Below are 25,193 nucleotides of genomic sequence, written 5' to 3' on the forward strand. Positions count from 1 at the left end.
TTCAAATCAGTTTAGATTTATATACCAATTTTCTTTGTTATGGCTGAAGCGAGCTATCATCAGATGAGCATAGAATTGATGATGATTGAGAAAACATTACCACAAAAACAACAGCAACAACAACAACAACAAACTGAAGTCTTTTATTTAAACATTTAGCGAAAAACTCAAGTTTTGTTTTTATGCAAATATTTTAGGGTTGTCACACAATTCATGGTATTAAGTTCATAGATTTCAGATTTCACCTGTATAGAATAAATACACTTTCGCGCTTACTTTCATTTTTCTTAAAGACAAACGTCCAATTTGGCCAATAGATAATACTTTGGGGTTTAGTCATTGATTAGTTTGTTCAGATGTTCAAATAGACACATCATAATGAGAAAATAGAATGTTGATGTGTTCTCCTCCTTCAACAGTTCTATTGCCCCGTTGTTGATGAGATAATTTATGCCAAATGAACAAAATCGAACTTTTATATATCATTTTATTGCTTTCTATGCAAATCGAATGACATTCTTCATTTGGTCATTGACAAGAATAAATATAAATAAGAAATAAAATTGCCATTTACTGATTAATGTTTCAACATTTTCAGCATTTTAACAAATATGGTTCTAGTGATCTGATCTGATTCATATCTGATCAAAATAGGAATACCCTTTCTTAGAGGGTGGGTGGATGGAAATATATATTTCCAGTTTCGATAGACTAAAAAACGGAAAACGAGATCATTATGTGGAAGCCGATGAAAAGTTGCAGCTGCTGGTTATTGCCATTGGCATTTGGTAAGTACAAATCTATCACACAAAAAAATAAAATTACTCGTTTTATCTTAGCCAACTGTAACCAGTTTTACGTTAGTTAGGTGTCTGAACGAGAGCAAGGTCGTTGCTCGGTATCTAAACTCTCTGTAGACCACAAAATGCCGTCGTTTAGATTTCAATGCGTATTCCACTAGAAATTATGCAATCCCAAAATCAAATAGCCGCGTTAACTGATTTGCCTCCTCCGCAAGTTAAAATGTGAATCAATGACCACTCACTTGCTCAGTCAGTCAGTCAATCAGTTCGACCCCCGGCGTCTGGTAATGCAATTCCAAATGTTCAGTGGGCCTTCCCCCTTGTTGCGGTTCCCAGCAATTGTCATCACAATATGAAAATGAAGTTTAAATACCTTTTCAGCGATTGAAATCCCAAATACGTGAGCAAAGAGTTGCGTTTATATTTCTATGCAAATAGATTATCTGAGCATCGACTGACTGACTGTGTCCTGCTGTTGTTACATCTCGAACCCCAACTTAACTGGATGTTTGAGGTCTTATCTACGGCAGGTGAAGGTGGAGGATGGACAAGGCAGCCATAACGTTTGGTCTGTCTACTACATGACGGTGAATTACAACGCGCCGCTGCCTGCCTACATCCTCATCATCATCATCGTCATCTAGCCCAGTGGGGGACTTTAGTTTGGTTAAATGGATAGATGAATTCCAGATATTCGTAAACGTGCTCCATTTTGTGTGCAAAGCATTTCATTTGATGATGGAAAACAGTTCGAGGACCAGATGAAATCTACACTTGTCAGCATGAAAAACTCGTGGGAAGATGTAGCAAAAAACTAAACTTATGTTGCGCATTTTATTTATCAATATTATTTCTTTTAACTAAATACATATATTTAAATAACATTTCTATTAAACAAATATTAATTCAAATGCTCCACCTGGCATCAACATCTCAAGTAAATATAATACATATATGAAACATCTGTTTCAATAAACCCAAGAGTCGTATAAAAATCATCGAACTGTGGTTAGAAATTATTAGTTAAAGTTTAAGTTGTTCAGAATGAAGACCTTTGCAATCGTTGTTCTTCTATTTGCCGTAATAAGCAGTTGTGTTATGGCACAAACCTCCGGCGGTTCTGGTTGGGAGTACCCAACCACCACAACAGAGTACTATACCACAACAACAAGTGCTCCCATAACCACAACGAAGGCTCCGCCCTGTAAACGTCCATCTGGTGGATGGATCGGTCCTTGCGGAAAAATTCCCATTGATGCCCAAAAATTATACGTTTTCTACAAATGAACTAAGTTCTAAAATAAATAACTTTCAGCTATAATCAGTTAGCGAAGCTTATGTTAACATGGCTAAAATTCATCCTTAAATCCTATAAAAATATAGACTAAAATTTAATTCGAAGGTCGTTGAATTTTTTCAAGTTTTACAACTGTAATGGGGGGAATGGTCTCTTTTACCCTTGCGAGTACCTAATAACAATGACGACAAATTGTAAGTGAAAACTTGAGCTAAACTACAAAAGCAACTTTCAATTTCAGCAGAAGCTTATGCTAATACTAAGCACATCCTAAATGCATTCATTGTATACATAATTACATTCATTATAAAGATAAACCTCTAAACACGTTGAAGTTCAAGTTGGCTAATTAGTAATTACCATAGAGGAGACCTAGGAAAATATACATTTGCACACTTTACGTAATAATTTTCAGTTGTCAACTTTCTGTAAAGTAAAACGAAAGAAAAAAAAAAAACAACAACCAAAATGAAAAGTAATAAGTGCAACTCATGCAGACGAATTGTGAATAATGGTTATGTTGCACAGAGATACCAAATTGATATGAAATGACTGCCACGAGTATTATTTCTCTCATTGAGAGGAAAGGAGAAGTTTGGTTCAAACATTTAAAAGTACATAAATCGCACCATTAAAATATACATTTGGCGGAAAATATTCGGACAGAGAGTGAGATTAATGGAGAGGGCGGACGATTAACACCATAAGGCCGGCTGGCTGGCTGGCTGCAGAAAAAAAACAGAAAGAAAAGAAAAGTAAAATTTCAGGAAAAAACCAAAATTAAACCATAGAGAAACAGACATTTCCGTTGCCACCGACGCCGGCAACGAAAACGACGACTCTTGGTAATGCTGCTGCTGATGCCTGTGTCAATGACTTTGAAATGATTTCAACGCGAGTTTCTCGTTTCTCATTTCACATTTCACTGATTCGGCGGCGGGTCAGCAGCAGCAACAGTTACAAAGGCAGCAATTCGTACGTGGACTTTATTAGCAATTGGATAATTGATATAATAAGATGTTTAAATGATAGAAAGCAAAAGTGGCAGCAGCAGCAATCGAAATGCACGTTCGTTCCACTTTCATGGGGACAGGCGGACAGTAGTCTCTCTTGAATATATAAACGACACCGCCCGCCGCCAAGAAGAGCTTTAGTTATACAGATAGACCCCCTCTCTCTCTCTCTGTTGCCTTGGCCAATTGAACCATGACATGACGTACTTTGGAGCCCTAAAAGCATTTTAACCCAATTAATTGTCAGCATTTTCAATTTGGTAGCGGTGCCTTGACCAAAAAGCTAAACAGGATCTGCAACAATCTCATCGAGAGTGAGTGGGGTGAGTGTGTGTGTTTGTGTGTGTGTTGCAACATCCCATGTAAAATATGGTGGATACGAGGAGTTGCACAACAACTTTTACGCATATGAGTGAACAATTTTGCTTTCAATTATTGGACAGTTAAGCGGCGGCACTTAGCCGGCCAGCCAGTCAGCTTTTCAAGTTCAAGTTTGAATGCGCGCGCTTGGGGTTTTGTGTTGGTGTGTGTGTATTTTATCCGACTTTTCCTCATTTGCTTAAAATTTGTTTACTTCCTGGCTGACTGGCCGCGATTTGTGGCCACTTTTTCCATTAAATTTAATTGTAGCGAAGAGAAATAACAGAAAAAAATTGTGCGGCAATTGGAACTGAGCCTCTCTGACCAGCGACCGGTTAATCCTCTAGGCAAATTTCACAATTACGCGATGGCAAGAGAGGTCCCGTCCCGTATGTCCGTCCACACCATGTTGCAACATTTTCACTGCCCACGTTTGCTTTCATTTGAATTGACTGGATTTTCATTTGCATTTCTTGTACAATACAATTTTCGTCTTTCCACTTTTCACCCATTGATTGCTTTAAGGCCTTTGGCAAATTTACACAATGTTTTGACGCTACAATTTGCTGATCAAGTGTTTTTGGCTTTTTCTTTTTTATTGCCTTGGCCAGAGAAAGAGAAGCAGGAACTTCTCTACAGAAAAAATGCGGGGGTTTTTGTTATACCCAAAAAAATTGTAGATAAATATATAATTTTTTGGTTAAAAAAACCGGTGCCAAAACTAAATTGATACTTAATAAACTGCCGGTCATTAACAACAAACATTCTTGAATAGCATTAACATTTATATCTTCGTATTTTATAAGTATTTTAATGTCGGTAAATTAGTCAAACAAAAAGGTGGGGCGGTTTTTTGGTTGATATTTGAAAGTTCAGTCACAGTTGGCATATTCAAAACTCATTTGTTGTGCTCACTAATTAGACAACCAAATGAATTTCAGGTGTGATAGATCCACAAGCAAATAAAACAAACAAACAAATTACATAAAAATAATCAACACAACAACAACTCTGATAGAAAAGAAAAAATCTCGCTTCGCTGACTCCAGACTTTTCCTTTTTTCTGTTGGTAAAATTTCAGGGGAAAAGTGAATATAACAGAAATAATAACATAAATTACATTCGCTAATGAAGTTCAGAAGTCATAATATTTCTCATCTTAATTGTAGGCAATTTCTTTTATACATCATAATCTGTCCAGGTCAAATGTAGGCTATTTAGGATAGTTTTTAAAAATCGTTCAAAATAATAGCTAGAATCCATGAAGATGATAATTGTTGATACCAAAGAAAGAACTCTTCAATTAATGCATGTTTTTCGACTCAAAATAAATACTTTGAAATGGAATCCAGAAATTTGACATTCAAAGATAGACATTTGATAGAATTGCATAGAATATGAGGATTAGACAAAATCTAGAGAGAATGCATGAAATGCGATAAATAAGAAACTAAATCCAATTTCTTAGTTTAAATTTGTAGAAACTAATTAAAAACTTAAGTGAAGAGAGTCTGCTCTTGTTTTGTGGCATCTGATATCATAAGCTGAACATGATTTAATGCAAGTCTTAAGATTCCATGTCAAGATTCCATCATTTCAAGGCATTACCTCACCAGCAACAACAACAACAACAACAATAATAATAATCCAAACTAAACAAGCAGCAGCAACCTACCAACAAAAAACTGGGCTAAAAAACAAAACAAAAATGGAAAAATGGAAAAATTCATACTTATTGCATGAGTTTGCTGTTGTTGTTGTTGTTATTGTTGCTTTGGTGCTGAGGTGTAAAACTGTGTGAATATTTTGTATCTCCAGCTATTACACGCATTTTTGGCAACCGCGCAAACATGAAGCCGTTGGCCAAATAAAGTTTAAAAGAAAAATGTCAACACATGAGACAGTTTTATTTTGGTTGTTGTTTTTGTTTCGTCTCTCTTTACTTGTCATCACCAAAGGCAACACCACAAAGATAGTTATTAAAATAACGACGAGCAGGGCACTGAATAAAGGGAAGGGGGTGGTGATGGGTTGGATGGAAAACAAAACGCCGTATTTGGTAAGCGGCAAGCCATTGTGATTAAGCCAAACACACTCTAAGAAATGACTCGTGCGTAACTTTTATGGGACATTCGGAAGGGGTGACGGGAATGTGCATAGTGCACATAAGTTACAAAGTCTTGTATATATACACTCATGATGAATATAATAGGTACACCCCTTAAAATTAATTTTTTTGACTTTAAATTAGCACAACTTTTTTTCTTTTACCTTAATCACCAAAATTTAAATGCACATTTGTTTATTGAACATTTGTGTATTGTTTACCATAATTTGGAAAAGAAAAATTATTTTATTCAAAAGTTACAACAAAAAATAAGAAATTTCAGAATTTCGTGCTTGATGAAAATAATAGGTACACTTTAATTGACTAAGTTTTATTTTTTTTTTTTTGGTTTTGAAATCACTGAAAATCTATTTTTGTTTCATTATCTGATTAATATGGAATGTATCCACCTTAATTTTACCGTTACTTTTCTCATCCGACTGGGAATACTCTTAATCAAAGCTTGGCAGGACTCTATCGAAGTTTTCTTCGACGCACTCCCACAATTGTCGGTTGTTGCCACTTTTTTCTGTTCGAGACTGATCCTATAGCTCACCCCACAAGTTATCGATGAGATTCAGATCCGGAGACTAAGTGGGCTAGGTAAGAGCGACCACTATATTGACCTCTAACCAAGTTTTTAAAATTTTTGAGGTGTGTTTTACGTCGTTATCCTGTTGATAAACCCACCACAGGGACTTTTTTTTCTCTAAATATGCTAGCATAATATTTTCCAGGACATCCCTATAGTCAGCTGCTCCCATCATGTCAGATATTAGGAATATTGGATAGTGTTCTGACCAAGACAAACAACCCCACACTATAATATTTTTAACACCATGCACCACTGTAGCGGTGATCAAAGTTTTTGGTTATAGGGCGCCTTAAATGTTAGGAACAGTCATTTCCGAAAAGATAAATTTTAGTTTCGTTGCTAAGAAGGATATTAAGCCGGTTTTTTTGAACTTCAGATGCTGCCCATGTGAAGTAGTCGTTAAGAAATCTTTGCTACATGATCAAATCTTTGGTTCGCATCAAAGGAACCCTTCTTGCGATACGAACTGATAGATTAGCCATTTGTAGTCATATCCTAATTGGAAAAACATTAATATCATTGTCCATTTCGGATCCAATGGCTCTCAAGGACTCGAAAGTGTCCGGATTTCCTAGGTTAGGAGTGGTTTTCTCTTGACCCAGTTAGTCTCGTGATCTGAATCTCATCGATAACTTGTGGGGTGAGCTATAGGATCAGTCTCGAACAGAAAAAAGTGCCAACAATCGACAATTGTGGGAGTGCGTCGAAGAAGATTTCGATAGAGTCCTGCCAAGCTTTGATTAAGAGTATCCCCAATCGGATGGGAAAAGTAACGGTAAAATTAAGGTGGATACATTCCATATTAATCAGATAATGAAACAAAAATAGATTTTCAGTGATTTGAAAACAAAAAAAATTAAATATGACTTAGTCAATTAAAGTGTACCTATTATTTTCATCAAGCACGAAATTCTGAAATTTCATATTTTTGTTGTAACTTTTGAATAAAATAACTTTTCATTTCCAAATTAAGGTAAAGAATACACAAATGTACAATAAAGAAATGTGCATTTAAATTTTGGTGATTAAGGTAATAGAAAAAAAGTTGTGCTAATTTAAATTAAATTTTAAAGGGTGTACCTATTATATTCATCATGAGTGTATGTATGTACATATATATGAATATTTTGGCTACCTTACAACAATCGAGATGATAGACAGCGTGACATAATTGGGCATTGTTGGCAGGCTGACTTCACTTGTCTTGACTAGAAGTGTTTTTGTTTTTGTCTGTGTGTATGTGCATTTGTTTAAATTAATGGTCTAATTACCATTATATACATATATTTCTGGCCTCCTCTTATACAGGTGAAAGTTGTTGCACGTGCTTTTATAAATTTACAAAACAAAAATTGATAATAATCTAGGAAAAAGTTTATAAATAAAATGCAATCCCCTACCAACTTCCATTGCATAGATGAAATAATTTGGATTAAAGCCAACTAATATCTATGGGCCGAACAGGGGGCCACCAATAGTTCAGTTATGGCCAGAGGCCAGGGGCGGGTTTGCCATGTTGTCATGGATGCACACAAATTGATTGCATAAATGACAAATAATTGCAATTTTTTTTGCACTTATTGCAAAATGAATGGCATAATAACTAATCACATCATCAGCGATGCGATACAACAAAGATGATTTTCAAGACTGGTTAGTGATGGTGGAAAGACAACATTTAATTGGTTTCTTGTAAAATGAAATCACAATGGTCATCAACTGATTCAAAGCCACCGACTGAAGCTATGTGAAGTGCTTTACCAATTATTATGGTATTTGAAAGATAAATGCTACAATGATTCCTTGAAATGTTCATATTTTACAAATTAGTTTTAATTTACCAATCGATTTCTAAACCTAAAACCTAAGGATTTCAGGAGAAAATGTTATAATTTTAATGTAGTGCCAACAAGCAGTTCATTAGTTTAAAAAAAATTGATTAAAATCAATCACATTTGTTATTATACAACTAATTCAGGTTAATTGGTTTTCAAGGTTGAGTTTTCTCATACGATTAATTTATATCTACTTTTCTCTAAATTAATGTGCAATATTTGTTTTATATATATTTAAACAAACATAAGCTAGATATCCCACTGATGATGATGATCGATCTTCATTAACTTAATTGTGGCTAAAAAGCAAAAGCCAAGCCAGCCAAGTCAAATTTTAATCCGCCTCCGGTCTATAAAACACATTGACCTTAAGGTTACTCTCTACACACAATGTCTGCTTCCCATCATAACAAAAGGGGTAAAACAGAAACGGTACCATATTATTAATGGAATTGAATGGAATGGAAAGCATGGAGTTGTAAACATTTACATAAATTAACCAACAACAATTAAGATAAACGCAAAAACCTAAACACATATTTATCAAAAAATAAAAAACTACACAAAACAAAAACTAAGCAAAATGCTTGCTAATTGTTTAAGTTGAAGGTCAACATTTTGGAGATTATACTAATTATTAATGCATGATTGTTAATAGATGTGAATTGTGTAACTGAAGAAAATAAAAACCTATAGGAGTATATTGGACGGAGACTAGTATTCTATAAATACAACCAGAAACAAAAGATCTATAATTGTTAAGCCTCAAAAAGCTTCTAACAGATCATCGAAAGACATTAAAAATGTCGTTTAAAATGCTTGCCAACTTAAGATATATTTTCTGATTAGTTAGTTATATAATCTATTACCAATTTAATGTGGCTTTTAGGGCAAAAGTAAATTTAAATACAGAACAGTTTGTAGGAGGAATACATATGTAAGTATGCCTTCTAGCCGAGACGAATGTGTATCCTTATGGGCAAAAACACTTACTTACATACATAGAAACCAAAACCAAATGTTAGCACTGTCAACAGCATGCAAAACAAGTTAGTTGACACCTTGTGGCAGCATGCCAATTAAGTTAAAAGTCTATTAATTTGGATTGTTGGGGGGTTTTTTTTTATAGGTATTTTCATGTTTGTTCTTTTTTTTGGGCATGAGCCAATATCCAATCTAATCACAATCTAAACAATTAACTATTGGCCAAGACAACGATTTCTAATACAATGAATTTTAGTGGGTGCCAATGAGGGGTTTAAAATGTTATAAATTAAATGCGAAACAACAGCACATAAAATGCAACTGTAATTAATTAAAATTGTCCGCGTTTTTTACTGAACTCGTGTCGTTCGCATTTTTTTCTGCTACCCAAAATTGTCAACACGTTTAAATATTTCGAGTTTTTTTCGTTTTTATTTCTCTACTACAACTGACTTTGAGCTGCTTAGGAAATTGCCTTCTATGGTCATAAAGCAGAAGGAAAAACAAAATGTAGTTATATATTTATTCCATTGTCTATTTGGAGGCAAGCGAAAAGTGAACAGGGTCAACTTGACCCGTGGTCATACCTTGACCCAACTGACTTGGCGGTAATTACACAGACTGGCAGGCAAAAGGTTCTCCAACAATTTGTAAAGATTAATACAAAATATTATAATAATAACTAATTGCACAAAGGGAATGCAAATTACATGTTGTTTTATTAATTACTTCCTTTTTATAGCCATGACTAGCACTTAGATAAAGATAGACAAAGCATTACATTAGTTTCTTTTAACTAAACCATAAAGAAAGTTCGCGCTTCATTAAGATAAATATTAAATGGATTAATATTTGTTTACTTTTCGATGAAGTTGGGAAGTTGAACTATTGAAATATTAATTGAGGATGTTGCCAAACCAATTATTATACGTAATAATCATAGAATTGGTCAATAGTAGAACCTCGATTCACATTTTCGGATAGTAAAATTGGTAATAAAAAACTGAGTATGAATGGTACAAGCAGCTCCTAAAGCATTTGAACAAGAACAATGAATTGATCCATATTGTGAAGAATTTTAAATGGAGAGAGTTACAAAGAAGGTTTAAATCACCTACCCAAAACGTTTGCTTCTTAAGCTTCCAATTAAAGGACTTTCAGATACCAAAATTTAGAATGGATTTGTATTTCAAAAACTATTAGTTCGCTGCGTTATAATGTCTATTCAAAATCGATTTCTTAGTAACCATTTTGAAGAAAACTAGTTGGTAAACCAGCTATTAAACTATCTTTATGGCTCTGTTTTTGCCGTTACATTAATCACAGTCAGTTATATTTACCATTCGTTTTACTAGTTCGTGCCACTGATTTGAACATTCTCAAATGGCTTAATTTTTTGCCAATTATACGAGTAGTTTCATATGATGCCCATTAGCCAGAAGCCCTGCCCAGTGGTAGTAGTCCAATTGCTGGAAAACGTGACAATGACGGAACTAACTAACTAATTAACAAACGGTTTGTAGTTGTTTCATACAACACACGACTAAACAAAACAAATAAACAATTGGCCACAAAGATTAATTCTAACAAGAGAATAAGTGCTACTACCAAAAGCCAACGATTAATTCTCAAATTTTTGTGGATTAATTGGCCCATTTAGGTTGCTTTGATCCAAATGACAAGCTGATGTTCAAGTCGAGGTTGTGGCTTTGACCCAACCAACCAATTTCCGCTTTCAATTGAATGCATGTTCTTTATTAAACAGCAGCAGTAGAGTAACAGAAACTTGGAACGCCACCGCCACAAATCATCGTAGTGACTGTCATTTTGGTATAGAGAGAACTAACTCTGTGAATCGATGGCGCATATTGGACATATTGTTGGTCAGTACAATCCACATTTAGCAGGGCAGGCAGCTGGTCGACCTTGCCTGGCTAAAATCGATATCTCTCTCGATCGATCGATTTCTGTGGTGCCGCAAATCGATCGGAGCCGCTATAAAACGAATTGAGAAGTCGTTTCGTAGTCTAATTTATGCAATTCTCGTTTATTTTTTTTCTGTTCGTCATTTTTCCTCATTTTACCTTTTTTGTTTTGTATATTTTTTAAGTGGCTGCTGTAAGTGAATTATACTAAAATTTGTTTGGCTTGGCTGAGCTTTCGAATGATAAAAATCACTTTTAAGCCGCGCATTTACTTTGTTGGCTGTGTCTGTGTCTTTTGGTCTGGCTTTTACTTTGCATGCGAAAACAATGCAAAAGCAAAATTAAACAAATTACATTTAATTTGCGTAATCATTTTTCAATGGCAAACATCCAACAGTTGGGGATGGATGGATAATGGGATTTTATGGTTTTATTGTTGCGGAAAAGCTTTAATAATAAAATTATAATCTCAGAGAGGTTATTCCTTGCCGATCGATTGGACGGCCCCATTCGATTTCAATTGTTGCCACACTCAATAAATTAATATTTGGACATTTGGTGATTGTCGTAAGTCATCGCGCTAGACCCGATCCCGGTCGCGGTCGCCGCTATTGCCTTGGGCCACACAAATCGTGCTCCACATATAGCCCCATGGTAGCTGCCACATTTTTATCAAGAGGTCAAGCGTTTGGGTTAAAAACGGCAGCCAGAAAAAAAGCAAGGAGTTAAGAAAAATCAGTGAGAAACAAAAAAGTGAGTCATATGCTCTTTTTCCATGAAAGGAATGACAGTAATTTCGCAAGTTACTCAAGATTAAATCTTAAACAAGAAATAGCCGAAGGGAAAAAACTTATAAATAACCAATAGAAGGAAGCATATTTCAAAAAAATACACGCTACAATGGTAGACAAAACCGTTTAGACGGAATATAGACATTAGGAAGTTAAACAAACAAGCCAAAACACTTATCAAATTTATTCAAATTTTCTTCCGAAATGCTGTTTACAGTTGAGGAGTCTCTTTCGCAGCAATCTGGCCGTGAAATGCATGACCATAATAATGTCTTGATATCGCTTAATGAGCGAAACGTAGATGGAAAACTTCAGCCAGAAAGTGCAGCCAAAGAGGCTAAAAGCGAAAAAGCTGCATAATATTAGCGTATGCAATTAGGTCGATAAGGCCAAAAAGATGCATCAGTTAGCCATGCTGCGGTTGGCTGGCTAGCTGGTCATTCCATCCATCAATTTGATGTATATTAGCCGTCTTCTTGGTGGTCTTGAGCTAAACGCTCTCTTTTTACTTTATGTGACTTTTTGGCAACTAATTCTGAAAAAAACAACGTTTTTGTGGCAGCAATTACCAAACATGTACGTCTGAGGACTTTGTGTGACTTTGATGAACGCAGTTTGATTACTCGGCCAAGCCAGGCCTGGTCTATGTTTATTTAATGGGCGGTTTTGAAGCGAAACGTCACCAGGTCTAAGTGCTTATAATGCCTGACACAGTGCCAGATTGCGACAGTTGTTGTATGCCAAAAACGATAGGAAAACTAAAAACCCAAACCCAACACCATCACCACCAGAAACCATTCACTTTTTTCTTTGCTTCTGGCCAGGCCTTGTGCCTGGCGCAATTGACAAACGGAAAACGTTGCAAGCCACTAACAAAAAAGTTAAATATTTTTCCCATTTAACAAAATAAAATTTGTAAAAGCCAATGAGACGTCGACGGGGGAGAGAGAGATACTTTGACATGAGTAACCGACTATGTTAACGAATTGAGTTGCAACTTGTACAAATGTTATGGTCAAGATTCGATTGTGGGCCGGGATTTATTGATGGCGGTTAAATGTTATTTGTTTTATACAGAAGGGGAAACACCTGTCAATTCAAACCTTTTTTTTTCTATTAACAATGGTATTTTTTGATTTTGGAGGAGAATGCAGCTGCAATTATATACGCCTCAAAGGTCAACAACAAAACAATGATTAGAACAATACAATTTATGGGAAAACTAAATTTCAAATGCTCGAATTTCAACTCTCATGCTCTGAATTCCTCAACAAATTCAGTTAATATTCGTTTTTTAAGATCTTTCAAAAAATAGTTAAATTTGAAATATTTTAATTAAGAAAGCAATTCGCTGTGATCGTTTGAGATATTCTCATGGATAAAGTTTCTATTATACATATTTGAATGTTATTCCTTCAACTCATTTCTGATAAATAATCTTCTTTTTTTTTTTTAATTTCCAAGTGAAATTAAGGATTTAAGGCTTGCAAACATTAATTATTCACACCTTTACCCTTATTATAAAAGTTTTCACACCAAATTTTGGTAATTTTCATAAATTATAATTATAGCCGAAGCCATGTAAAATGATTTATCTACATGAAGTTAAAACTAAAGTAGTAATCTTTTCGCACTTTAAGTTGGCTAATATTATGACCAAGCACTCGAATTTGTACAAGACTTTTAATGCAATTTAGCGCTCTCTCGCCATATAATTTGTCTGGCCATAAGTTCCATGAAGTTTGAAGGCAAATTTCAGTTGTTTCTACAGCGGCAGGCAACAATTTGGAGTTTGACTTTTGTAGCTTGCCTGGCAAGGAGGAGGAGGCAATTGGCAAATGACTAACGTACGTTCAGGCCATACTAGGTCGTCGACTGGCTGGCTGGACAGCCGTAAGACATCAGCCGATTTGTAGACTCTTTGATATGCAATTGCTAGCAGTTTTTGATTCTCTATAAATGGTTATAGACAAAAAAAAAAAGCAAAAGTGAGTGCCGAACAACAAATTTTTGTGGCTGCTAAGCAAATTTTTGGCTCTTACTGCTATTTAAATCTAGAGTGGAGTTGAAATTTGATGGAGATGTAGAAAGGCAAGGTAGTATTCGATTTGGTATGAGTTTTGGAGTGCCACATAATAAAATCTAACCAAATCAGTTTCGTGCTAACCTCAGGCACTCGACAATAACAGCAGCAACAGCAACAATTGCAATTGCGATGACAAAATTAAAATTCATTTACGCTCAAGTAAATATTTACGCAATAAATTTGCATTTAATTGCATTTGATAAAAAGAGTGACTAAGAGAGAGAGATAGAAGAAGACATTCCTGAATGATGCCACAAAACAAATCAAATCAAATTAGAAAACAATACCAAACCAGTTGGGAACCTTCTCCTGTTGTTGATGCTGCTGCTGCTGCTTCTGCTGATGGGCACTCCAACAAATCGACCAAAACAATTTGCACGTCGTATCAAAATCTAATCAAATTATGCGCCAGAAATGTCAAAAAAGCGTGAAATGTTTCGCTTCGGGGCCAGAAAGCGTGTATACGATGGATAATAACCCTGACCAGTCGTCCCCATTCCCGTTCCTACCCTACTTCCTCCCTCTCTAGTTTGCTTAGTTATGTACATGTCTGGATATCATCATCATACATCTAACCATTACCTACAACTGGCTCCGCTGGCTCCCTATCAAACCAAATCAATCCAAATCCACCACCACCTCTTGTGATGCTTCAAAAATCGCATCAAAATTGCAGAAAAATAAGAAGCGCTGCCCGGTCAACACAAATCATTTGCAAATTTTATGCAAAATGCATGCAAAAGTGTTTGGCAAATATGGCCTAGCCTAGCCGCCTCCTTTCATACTCGAAAAACTCAGCCTACATTTGCTCTATGTATCTATATACATATATCCATCAAGCTAACCAACAAACGATACTCTACGTATGTATCTGCATTTTTGGAACGCTTCAGCTAGCAAATGAATGTCAACAGGAACAATAATACCCCGACAACCAACAACAGTGGGTGGTTTGGGTGGCTTGTTGGATGGATGGATGGATGAGTGGTTGGGTGATTGGTAGATGCTGTTTGCTGGTTGTGGCTAAAAATGTTTTTATGCGGTTCGCTTAATGTGTTTTCGCCATAAACCAACTGACAACTGCTAAAAACGCAATGGCAAACAAATAATGGAGACACACCAACAAAAAAAAGGGGCACGCATGGACCCAACCCTAAGGCAGCAGCATCCGTCATCATCAACATTATTATTATCATACCCAAAATCATGAACTTATTCGAGTTTTTGTTTTAACACCCCGCTTAATTGTATTTTTGTCATTCTCCATGTCTATGTAATTGAAATTTCTATAAGGGCTACTCTGTCATGGGTATTAGTGGTAAGTTTAACCAAGTGACATGTTTATTTGGCGGCCAACAACTTAGTTAGCCACGCACTAACTATATAAATGCATTTCCTGTCTTGCTGCACCTTTGTGTCTGCACTTGCCACAGCATTTTGCATAATGCATAATAATCAACAAGACCACAAGAAAAAAACTCGCTGCTTCTTTTTTTGCAACTCATTTGTTGCTTATTGGCAGCCTGAGAAATTATTTGCCATGGGTGAATTGTTAATAGTTAATTGTAATGTCGGCAAATCAAAAAAAAAAAACAAAATTAAACCAGTTGTCGGTCGTATTTCTCACAAGTCTCAAAGACAAAGATTTTGCCATTTTTGCATTGGTAACCGCAATTTAATTATATCGTGCATTTGCTTTTTGCATGCGATTGCCAATATGAAAAGATGATGAAAAAAATATATTCAAGACTCAAATCAATTTACTATTAAGTGGGAAAAGAGCAGAAACAAAAGGCTAAACAAAACTGGTGAAAGCAAATAAAGGAGGAAAATAGAATGGCAAAGGATTAAGTAATAAATCTTTACTCTGGTGGCAAAAGGAATAACTTTTTCTGGAAATATTTAATAGGAACGCTTCTTGATATGGTTACTACTTTTGCATTTCTTTGATCATCTAATAGAAATTGTAAAGCCATAACACATACACTTTTAATCTATTGTCATAGATGACGATGATGATTATTATTTAGCAATCTCTTGCATTGAAGACAAAACAATTTGGATTTGAATCATTGATATTAAGTCTAGGACTGGTAGAGGAGTTTAATAAGCTCTGTATTTGTATATGTATAGGTACATAAATCTCACATGTTGCTTCGAAATTAATTTGAAACGGAGCCACCATCTGTGGAAGCCACACATAGACGCACCAACTCCACAATGTCCAAACTTCAAGCAGATAGCAGATGAGCCATCACATCAAACCAAACATTTTAGTGCCGCTGGCAAACGACCCGTTCACACATTCAGCACATACATAGATATAAACTAGTATTAATTAATACAAAATTGTATTACACATACGCACAGGTGTACAACGGCAAAAGCCTCTTGCACACACACTGAAGCAGAGAAAAAACGGTCGTAAAATAAAAACACTTTAGCCATTAAGATACAACAACAGCAAAAAGGCAAACTAAACCGTAGCAGACTGCTGCCTGTACGACTTAAAACAACCGAAAAACGTTACCAATAAACATTTATGTAGATACAAAATTAAGCAGCAGCAACAGAAAACAAAAAGACATGACCAAAATACAGGTAGCTGCTCGCAGTGGGTGTTGTACACCCCTCTCACTCAATGGAGAAGGAGTTTGAGGCCTGGCTGGCCTGTCTTTGCTGCATCCAAACTAGGCACTTAAGCTTCTGGTGATGCTGTCTGTCTGCTTGTCTGTTGCTTCTGTTGCCATTGGTACCTCCGAGTGCCAGTGTCTCACTCCAATGCAAATTAGCTGCCCCACAGCTCTGATTTTCGGACACTCTTATTGTGACACTATCCGTGTGTGTGTGTGTGTCTCCTAAGAGTCTAGAGATTGTTGTCGTCATGACAGCGCCAAGTTGCAACACATGCCGCTGCAACACACAGGACAACACTAGAACCAAGAATTGCATGCGACTTCTCGCTACGCTTTAATCGCAATCAGTTGCTAATCAAAGACTATACAAATACTAAACTCAAAAACTAAAAATAACTATTTCTAACGTTGTTCTTAAGCATAAACTGTGTATCATTAGAATTCTTTTGTGAATTTTTAAAAATATAACTTTTATAATACTGCTTAATGCAAATATCTGTTAATCACTCGACTCAGATGAGTAACTATAACTACATATATAAATTTGTATTCTATATTTATACTTAAAAAAGTTGTTGAATCCGAATACAAATTTGATCAGGTTATGTATATCAAATACAATTACAAGAGGTTTTCAACTAACTTTTTAACGTAATCATACGATTTCTTTGTTATTAAAACTGTTGCAAATTCGCCAAAAGGTAGTGACTACTTGAAATCACTTGTTTTGGCATTTGAGCATCACTGTTTCTTTTTCCTTTGTACAATGTACACAAATGTGTCTCGCCTCACCAAACACACGAGTGTGTATGATACACACACACATAATGCATATATATCTATATATGTATGTGTGTATAGCACGACAAAACAAGCACAATAAGTGTGGTAGAAAGAAAAAAATATATATGAAAATTTACCTAATGCTATTTTATAATAAGTTTTTCTTTTACGATTATGATAGTGTATCTAGTTGCCCATTTTTGTGGTTAAGCTTCGCTGAAGACCCCAAGTAGAAGTCAAGGAGGAAGGAAAAGAGGGGAAATGTAATTTAGTTGATAGACTGCATCATTATAATATTTATATTTTCAATATCTTACTAATACACTATATAATATATATATATAGGTATATATATACATAAGTGCAAATACATATTTAGCCATTTTGACTAAAGAATTTGTTAATGGAATGCCATACATTTACTACCAATTATCTGATAAATACCAAAGATTTTCTGAGATTACTTCAATTTACACTAAATCTGTGAAATCAACGCACACGCTCTGGTACAACTGACAGATCAGCATGTGCGTAGTGGAGGAATGGTTTAGGATGTGGATGGCTGCTTGCTTAGTCGTCCAGATGGTACAGCAGCAGGCTGCGCCTCATCAGATGAGTTTAGCCATGCGCAAGAAACTATCTCACGGAGAGTCCAACGAGCAGTCGACTCGGGTTCCAGGAGCACAGCCACCGTTGCCTTGGCCTGTGGTGAGATGACATCATGCAATTTACGACGGAACGCAAACTTTTTGTTGCGCTGATCTTCCAGCAGCTTGGATAGGTTACTATCATCATACGGCATCTTGGCATTCAGCATAATGAACAATATGACACCCAAAGACCAGGCATCGGCTAACTTTGGATCATAGGGTTGGCCACAGACCACCTCGGGAGCAGCATAAGCAGCCGAGCCGCAATACGTCTCTGACATCATACCACGTCCAGCATCGTCACAGCAATATCGAGCGAATCCAAAGTCAGCCAACTTGATGTTCAGACGTTTCGATAACAAAATATTCTCACACTTCAGATCACGGTGGGCAATGTCGTGAGAGTGGAGATATTTTAGAGCCTTGGCCATTTGTAGGAACCATATTTTTGCTTGCTTCTCTTCGATCGGTCCATATTTCTTGATGTACGACAAGAGATCACCGTTTTCGGCATAACGCATGAATATGAATATTTTTGGGCCTCGCTGCAGAATGCTATGGATTTGTATTATATTGGGATGATCGATCTTGGTGAGAATTTCCAGTTCGCGTGGAAAGAACTTGTGCACAAAGTCTGTCGGCGCCTTAGCCTTGTCAATGACCTTGCAAGCCAGATGGACGACACCACGACCGGCATCATCAGCGTAGCCAGCTGTAATCACTGTGGCATATGATCCCTCGCCGATCTTATGTCCAATATTATAGCCGCGCTGGGCCAGGGCATCAATGTCCGAGTTCCGTGTGCTTAGCTGGCGGCTGCTACCTTGAGTGGTGCTTAGTTTTGACATCTTTTTAGTCGTCTTCGTCTTTGCCACTCCTAACCTGTCCGTCTTTCTGTGTATGTCTGGGGTATGTCTGTTTGTGTTTGTGTGGGTGTGTGTGCGTGTGATTGTGTTGCTGTGTATTCGTTTTCCTATGGATATTTTGGTCGAAAGGATGTTGTTACCCAACTGTATTATAAAATGGATTTGTTAGATTAAAGTTAAGCGCATAATGTGGATGTATATATTTACCCTGCATTGGTTGACTTCACAAACTTGAATTTTATGGGCACTTTCATATAAACTTTACGAAATTTCCTATTTTTTTTCCCAGAAATTTTGACAAAACTTCTACCGTAATGGGGGAAAACTATAATTACACTAAAACATATGTGTGTGTTTTTTTTTTTTAACTAAATGTAAATAAAATTGTCTTTTTGAGCATTGTCTACTGAGTTTATAATCGAAATGAATGTAGTATGTTCAAAAAATAACTTGCCTCTAGAGATAACAATTTTAATACTAGAAATAAAGTATTTTTGAAAAACTGAGTGTAAAGATTGATTATGAAAATATTCCACCTTTTGATTCTGAAATATTTTGTAGTTTTGTGAGTGTTTTGGAGTAGATTCCTTATACAAACAAAATTATAATTAATAAATTAATTATGTGCCCCATTAAAGTCTCTTACATTCAATTACATTAAATAATTTGCAATTATTTTAATTTGCAGTCGCTTTGGTTATAAAGCCGGTCAATTGCCACAGCACCAATCAAAGCAGCAGCCGCCTTGTTGACGATTCAGAGTTGAGCGCTTCGGAGCGAAGTCGTCGCTTGATACCTTACATGGCCTTTTATTTGCCAGCGCCCGAATTGCCCATCAATCAGCAATATGTGGCCAAGCATTCTTCAGCCGCTGGCTCTGCACTGCTGCAGGCACCTGCACCAGGTGGACGTATACCCGTGCCTTTGGCCTACATGCCACCGCAGCATCAACATCAACATCCGCCCCATTCACATCCACATCCGCCGCCCCACCATTTACCACATTCGCAGCGGGCGCATTATCAGTCCGAAGCAGGCGACGTGTATCATGCATTGGCTATTGGTGGTAGCCATCATACTCCTTCTCCATCACCTGTTCAGGGAAAGGATCAGCAACCTATTCCACCCGACGTGGGCGCCACTTTTATTGCCTACAAGCCATTGAACCCGACGCATAAGGCAAGAAATTTATTCTCCAAACACATAAAGAAAGACAAATAATCATGAAATTCATAATTTACCCACAGCACAAGACCGTGCAGCATTTTCCGCCACTAACACCGCAGGAGCAGCAACACCACCACCACCATCAGCAGCCCCACCCACCCCAACAGCAGCAACAGTTTGAGCTACTGTCTCCACCGTTCCATCGCCAGCGAGCCAAACAATCAAAAATCAATTTAACACCGTTTACACCGCAGAATACGCTGCCAGGACAGTTTATACCCATTATTTATACGCCACTAAGCAATAGCAACAACAATGATCCACCACCACCGCCTCCGCCGCATAATGGCGGCAATACTATCAATTACAACAACCACAACAGCAACAAGTCGCCGCCGTTACCGCCACCAACAGAAATTGTTTTTCAAACGTCGCCACATAAAAATTCCCATCAAACACAAATCGTTACGGATTATGCATCAGCATCAGCTGAAGTCACCTCTTCGGCGGAGCAGCAATCATCGGAGGAGCAAGAGGAACCACAACACCAGCCGCAGCAGCAGCATCAGCAGCCGGTGGTACCCGAACAACCATCGCCAAGGTAAGATTTATTGTGACAGGTCCCACCACATTGACTCCTCTTCGCCCGTATTCAACGTTCTCCTTTATATGCATGCACATTTTGTCTTTTGTTTTGGTTTTCTTTCATGGACCATATAAATTATACACACATATTTTATAAGCAAACGATGTAGGCGATTTTCACAAACACGCCCACATCCACCGCCCACAATGGTCGTCGTCATTTGCAGCAATTGCATGTAGAATACAAATTACAAAAAAAAAAAAGGTTGCATGTATTTCGTCAAGCTCCAAAAAATCGAGTCAAGTCTATGTGCAATTTAATTGGACGACTACTACAAAAATTGTAAGCCATAAAATATAATTATTAAAGTCAGGCGGAAAAGAAAATCAAAATTTTCGTAGCCCTCAGATCAAAAGATTCCTTAACTGTTTCTGATGCCATGATTTCTGTCTTAGTTTCTCAAATTACCTCGTTTATGCTCGTATTGGTTTACTTCAAAGTAACTTTAATTTGTACATCTTGAAATGTATAATCGTATAGTATATAGAGACAATTTGAACAGAGGCAGCAGCAGCACTCGCATCAGCACAATGCATGTGCAATACACCCTTGGGCAGAAAAATCAATTGCATTAAATGCATATGGCTCAAACCTACTCAGACTTGGTCTCCGACTCTGACTGACGACGACGACATCGATGATGACGTAAGATCGAATGGCCAATTGCAGTTTGATGTACTGCATGCGGCACCGCCAAAGGGGCAAAAGTGGGCGAATCAAGATATACTTCTCTCATTCTATCTCATACATCCTCAACTCACACTCTCATTTGGTTATCTTCTCGTCGTAAATGTTCAAATTGCAAATTCATGTCATAAATGGCCGCAAGGCTTGTTGCCTTGCCGGTCAAAAATCTGTCACAAACTCACAATGACCTGATGGTGATGATTTTTACAACAAAAACCGATACTCAAAAAGCATTCTCTTTCCAACGCATTTCCCCCATGCTACATACTCCATACCAACAAACCACATACAGCGTTGGCTATAATCCAGCGGCATCAGCTTCCCCATCATCTCCTCCCTCTGGTACAAAAACTGCATTGATAATACATCAGAAATTACCAACGAGTGGTTATGGACATATTACCAAGTATGAGAGTTACTTCAATATGGAGCCACCTGCCTCGTCCTCGTCACAGATGACGCCTCAGGAGAAGTACGTGCTCTACTTACAGCAACGCATGAAACATGAAAAACATCACCATCATCATCAGCATCAGAGCTATGACCACCAGCAGCAGCCGCAACAGCATCATCCGTCATCATTGCCAGCGCAAAGCACTACATTAGCTGGCAAGCATACACAGAATCATCATACACCACATTTGCTTTCGCATACATCAGTCGTACACACACAGCAGCAGCACAACACTCACAAATACAATAACAATGGGCAATATATGCGTCCGGATACGGCCTCTGGTCAACAGGTGTTGCATATTCCATTACGCGCTCTCATGACACATGTAATGACTGACGGTGGACAAGAGTTTATTAAAGATTCAGCCCTTGGGTAAGTTTTTAACATGCAAATCCCCATAACATCTCCGAGTGGGTGAAATGATGATACTTAATATTTTGAGATTAACACTTAATTCCGTTTGTAGCTCTCCAGCACCGCCGCAATTCGTGGACTACCTCATAGATGGACCAACACAATCACTGGAAGAGGATCAACATCATCAACAACAGCAACAGAAGCCTCAACATGCATATATTTTGGTAACAACAACAGCTCCGCGTATTGAACAACATCCATCGAAGCCTCAACTTCATGAAATATCTACACAACATCCTCCTCCGACCGCATACAATCGGCAACCGACATTACGTCTGAAGCCTGTACAGCATACCTACAAAGCTACCAGGAGACCTATATATGTAACAACCACAACTCAAGCACCACCACCAACGCCACCACATGCACCGTCGAGTCACACTGTGGAAATTACACCAAAATATGTCTATGTATCGAGTAAACCACCATTAAACTCAAATGAAGAAGAGTTTGTGCCCAGCCGAGAGTCATCTACCGTGGCACCAATTAGACTGAAACCAATCTATAAATATGCTCATGAAAGACCGCCAATTCTAACTCCCCATTCTCATCAGCAAAGTGAAGAAGATCAATTGCCTGATATAAGAACCTCATCCTTGGCTGAAATATTACATAAATTGCAGGCCAGCAACCATTTGCCACACACTCTGACGCCTGATAACATAGATAATTCTATTAAAACATTAATACGAATCCTGCAGAATCTGAAGCAAACCCAGACAATTGTTCCGAATCCTCCCCAGCACCATGAGACACAATCAAATAAACACAAAGACTATGACTACGAAAATAGCAGTGAAAACCAGGGAGGAATTATTACCACTTCGAATGAGGAGCAAGACAATGATGAAGCCCTCACAAAATTTAAAGGACCAAGTAAGTTATTTTCGAATTCACTGAAACTACATATATAGGGAACTCCTCCAATTAATTGTCTCTTAGATAAACATCCCGGACCTAGTACTGGACGTCCTGGTATCGATTATCCAAACTATGCCGAGATACCACAGACTAGCTTTGAGTGCACCAAACAACGTTATAAAGGCTTCTTCGGTGATCCAGAAACCAATTGCCAGGTGTGGCATTATTGCGATTTAAATGGCGGAAAGGCTTCGTTTCTGTGTCCCAATGGCACAATATTCAGTCAGGTTTGTATGCGATTTATACATATGTGAAAATAAGTATTGTATTATTAAAAGAATTTTACAGATTGCCTTGACTTGTGATTGGTGGTTCAATGTGAAATGTTCGACCACCCCTCAACTTTATGTGCTCAATGAACGACTTTATAAGTACATATTGCCGTTTAATCCGAAATTCCCAGAGGATTACAACGGGCCCATAGTGGATAAGTAAGTAAAAGACTTGATACATGGAATATTATTAGAGAACTTTTTCTTGAACAGATACTTGGCTATGAAATTCCAAGAGATGGAGGAGAAAATGCGCCTGGAAAAGCAACGGAAAGCATCCAAGCAACAGTCAGAGAAAAGTGGAGATGAAGCAGCCTCTACTACATCTGCATTGCCCAAGAATCACAAACCATCGCCCTCAACACATGGCAGTGGCATTAATGCCCAGGTCTATGAACAAAGCTCAGAGAAAAATCTTCTTATTGATGATGAAATCGATGATATTTCTGAACGTGGAACATTCGACACTTATGGTCAGTCAGCTCCAACAACTGTGATGGCCCCAACGAGTAGTACACTTGAGACGCAATCGTTTGGTTTGAAGCCCATTGTTGTCTCCTCCACAACCCGACCAGATATTCAGTTTGAAATAGAACCAACATCACCAGAGATCAGTAGCACCAGCGAGGAGGAAGATAAGCTGCAAAGTCTTAGAGACACAAAGGCAGCGGAGAATAACAATTCAAAGCTTGAGACCACAAAAGTTAGTGTGGAAAAGCTGGAAGTGATTGAGATTAAAACCGATGGTAATACTGGCCAATTGATGCCCATAACAACGAGTAGCGAATAAAATAATGATAGTAAGAGAAATAGACAGAGAGAGAGAGCTTGCCATATTTATAATGACAATTATATGTTTTCTTCATATTATATTGGATATCGAACTTAAATTATTCATAGCGAGCAAGTACTGTAAATAGTTAATTGTAAAGAGAAACTATATACCTATAGATATAGTTAAATAAAATTTAAATACTAACTGTATATATAAAATATATAAAAGTAAACACACTTTTCACTCACCAGTTGAGAATTTTTAATATTGCCCAAGGCAGATTCGATTAGGCCCAGGCTAGTTGGAATTTCATCAATGAGACGCATATTCTAAAGTTACAAAGGACGAAAATATTAGTTATTCTCGTTAATTATTCTAGTTCGTACCATTTTGTAAATAGGCCTTATTCCTTTATGACTAGAATGATGAAGTTTAATACATTTTTCGCATTTGGTGCCTCTGCATGAGCCGCAGTAAATATTCTCCGGTGCTTTATGAATCTGGCAAACTTTTTTGTATGGCATCTCAAAGATTTCATTACCCACACGAATGGATTGACTATTCAATTTCCTGTCATTCTGCTGCTGCAATTTGAACTGATGAGCCTGTAGAACGCGACTATGGCGATGGACCGTATCGAAGCAGCGTTTACAATAGCAGGCATTACACTGAGCGCAGTCTCCCAAATTGCTCATATTATGGCCACATTCGCTGCATTTAGGCTCTATAATAATATCATCATCGGCGGTAATTATCATCGACTTGTTCACCGAATCCTGGGTAAAGCGTCGAAAATAGAACAAGCTAGCAACCTCCCCCAAGGCATGATAGTTTAGCTCGTAAAAGTCACGAACACAGACGCCGTATTTTGAATTTGGATCCTTGGCATTAATTGTAGATGGTGCCGAATTGAAGCAAATTGCGCATTTCAAATTCTTGCGATTCTTTAAGATGCAATCCTCACACAAACTGTGACCACAAGGCAGCAGAAATGGACGATGTCGGACTGCAGAAAAACAAGCACAACAGAATGATAGAGAATGGAAGAAACGAAAGAAGGCAAAACAGTAAAACGAGTAAGAAGGCAACAACATTTAATGGCGTCTTTCATTCATCTCAC

General features: G+C 37.3%; 3 protein-coding genes across 4 annotated transcripts in view; 1 reads left to right on the forward strand and 2 right to left on the reverse strand.

The window, feature by feature from the left end:
• qin overlaps positions 1 to 25,193 on the reverse strand; it is a 64,759-nt gene that overhangs the window by 39,129 nt on the left and 437 nt on the right. Inside the window, exons 2-3 of the mRNA XM_068297950.1 lie at positions 24,460 to 25,079; positions 24,322 to 24,402 (exon numbers count right to left, since the gene is read on the reverse strand). Coding sequence (XP_068154051.1) covers positions 24,322 to 24,402; positions 24,460 to 25,079 — 701 coding nt within the window. The remainder of the gene's footprint in view (positions 1 to 24,321; positions 24,403 to 24,459; positions 25,080 to 25,193) is intronic.
• LOC137583064 (integrator complex subunit 3 homolog) lies at positions 15,002 to 24,116 on the forward strand. Of its 2 annotated transcripts, XM_068297951.1 has the most exons (7): positions 15,002 to 15,114; positions 19,420 to 19,910; positions 19,979 to 20,499; positions 22,155 to 22,981; positions 23,048 to 23,253; positions 23,315 to 23,457; positions 23,512 to 24,116. In XM_068297951.1, the coding sequence occupies exons 1-7, from the start codon at positions 15,102 to 15,104 to the stop codon at positions 24,086 to 24,088; spliced, it is 2,778 nt and encodes a 925-aa protein (XP_068154052.1). In that variant the 5' UTR covers positions 15,002 to 15,101; the 3' UTR covers positions 24,089 to 24,116. The 2 variants fall into 2 exon arrangements, with proteins under 2 accessions (XP_068154052.1, XP_068154054.1); XM_068297953.1 differs by lacking the exons at positions 15,002 to 15,114; positions 19,420 to 19,910; positions 19,979 to 20,499 and adding an exon at positions 21,840 to 22,060.
• Positions 17,564 to 19,149, reverse strand: Tssk (Testis-specific serine/threonine kinase). The gene is made up of 2 exons (XM_068297956.1): positions 18,939 to 19,149; positions 17,564 to 18,875 (listed from the first exon to the last, which is right to left on the reverse strand). The coding sequence occupies exon 2, from the start codon at positions 18,711 to 18,713 to the stop codon at positions 17,763 to 17,765; it is 951 nt and encodes a 316-aa protein (XP_068154057.1). The 5' UTR covers positions 18,714 to 18,875; positions 18,939 to 19,149; the 3' UTR covers positions 17,564 to 17,762.

The sequence above is a fragment of the Drosophila tropicalis genome, unplaced genomic scaffold (assembly GCF_018151085.1).
Source record: "Drosophila tropicalis isolate 14030-0801.00 unplaced genomic scaffold, ASM1815108v1 contig_859, whole genome shotgun sequence".
Classification (NCBI taxonomy): Eukaryota; Metazoa; Arthropoda; class Insecta; order Diptera; family Drosophilidae; genus Drosophila; species Drosophila tropicalis.

Bases quoted from the DNA above. Each gene is read 5' to 3' on its own strand.
- Tssk (XM_068297956.1), bottom strand. From the start codon at position 18,713: ATGTCAAAACTAAGCACCACTCAAGGTAGCAGCCGCCAGCTAAGCACA.
- LOC137583064 (XM_068297951.1), top strand. The intron at 19,911-19,978 runs GCAAGAAATTTA...ATTTACCCACAG, and splicing joins CATTGAACCCGACGCATAAG to CACAAGACCGTGCAGCATTT. The intron at 20,500-22,154 runs GTAAGATTTATT...TTCCGTTTGTAG, and splicing joins CCCGAACAACCATCGCCAAG to CTCTCCAGCACCGCCGCAAT.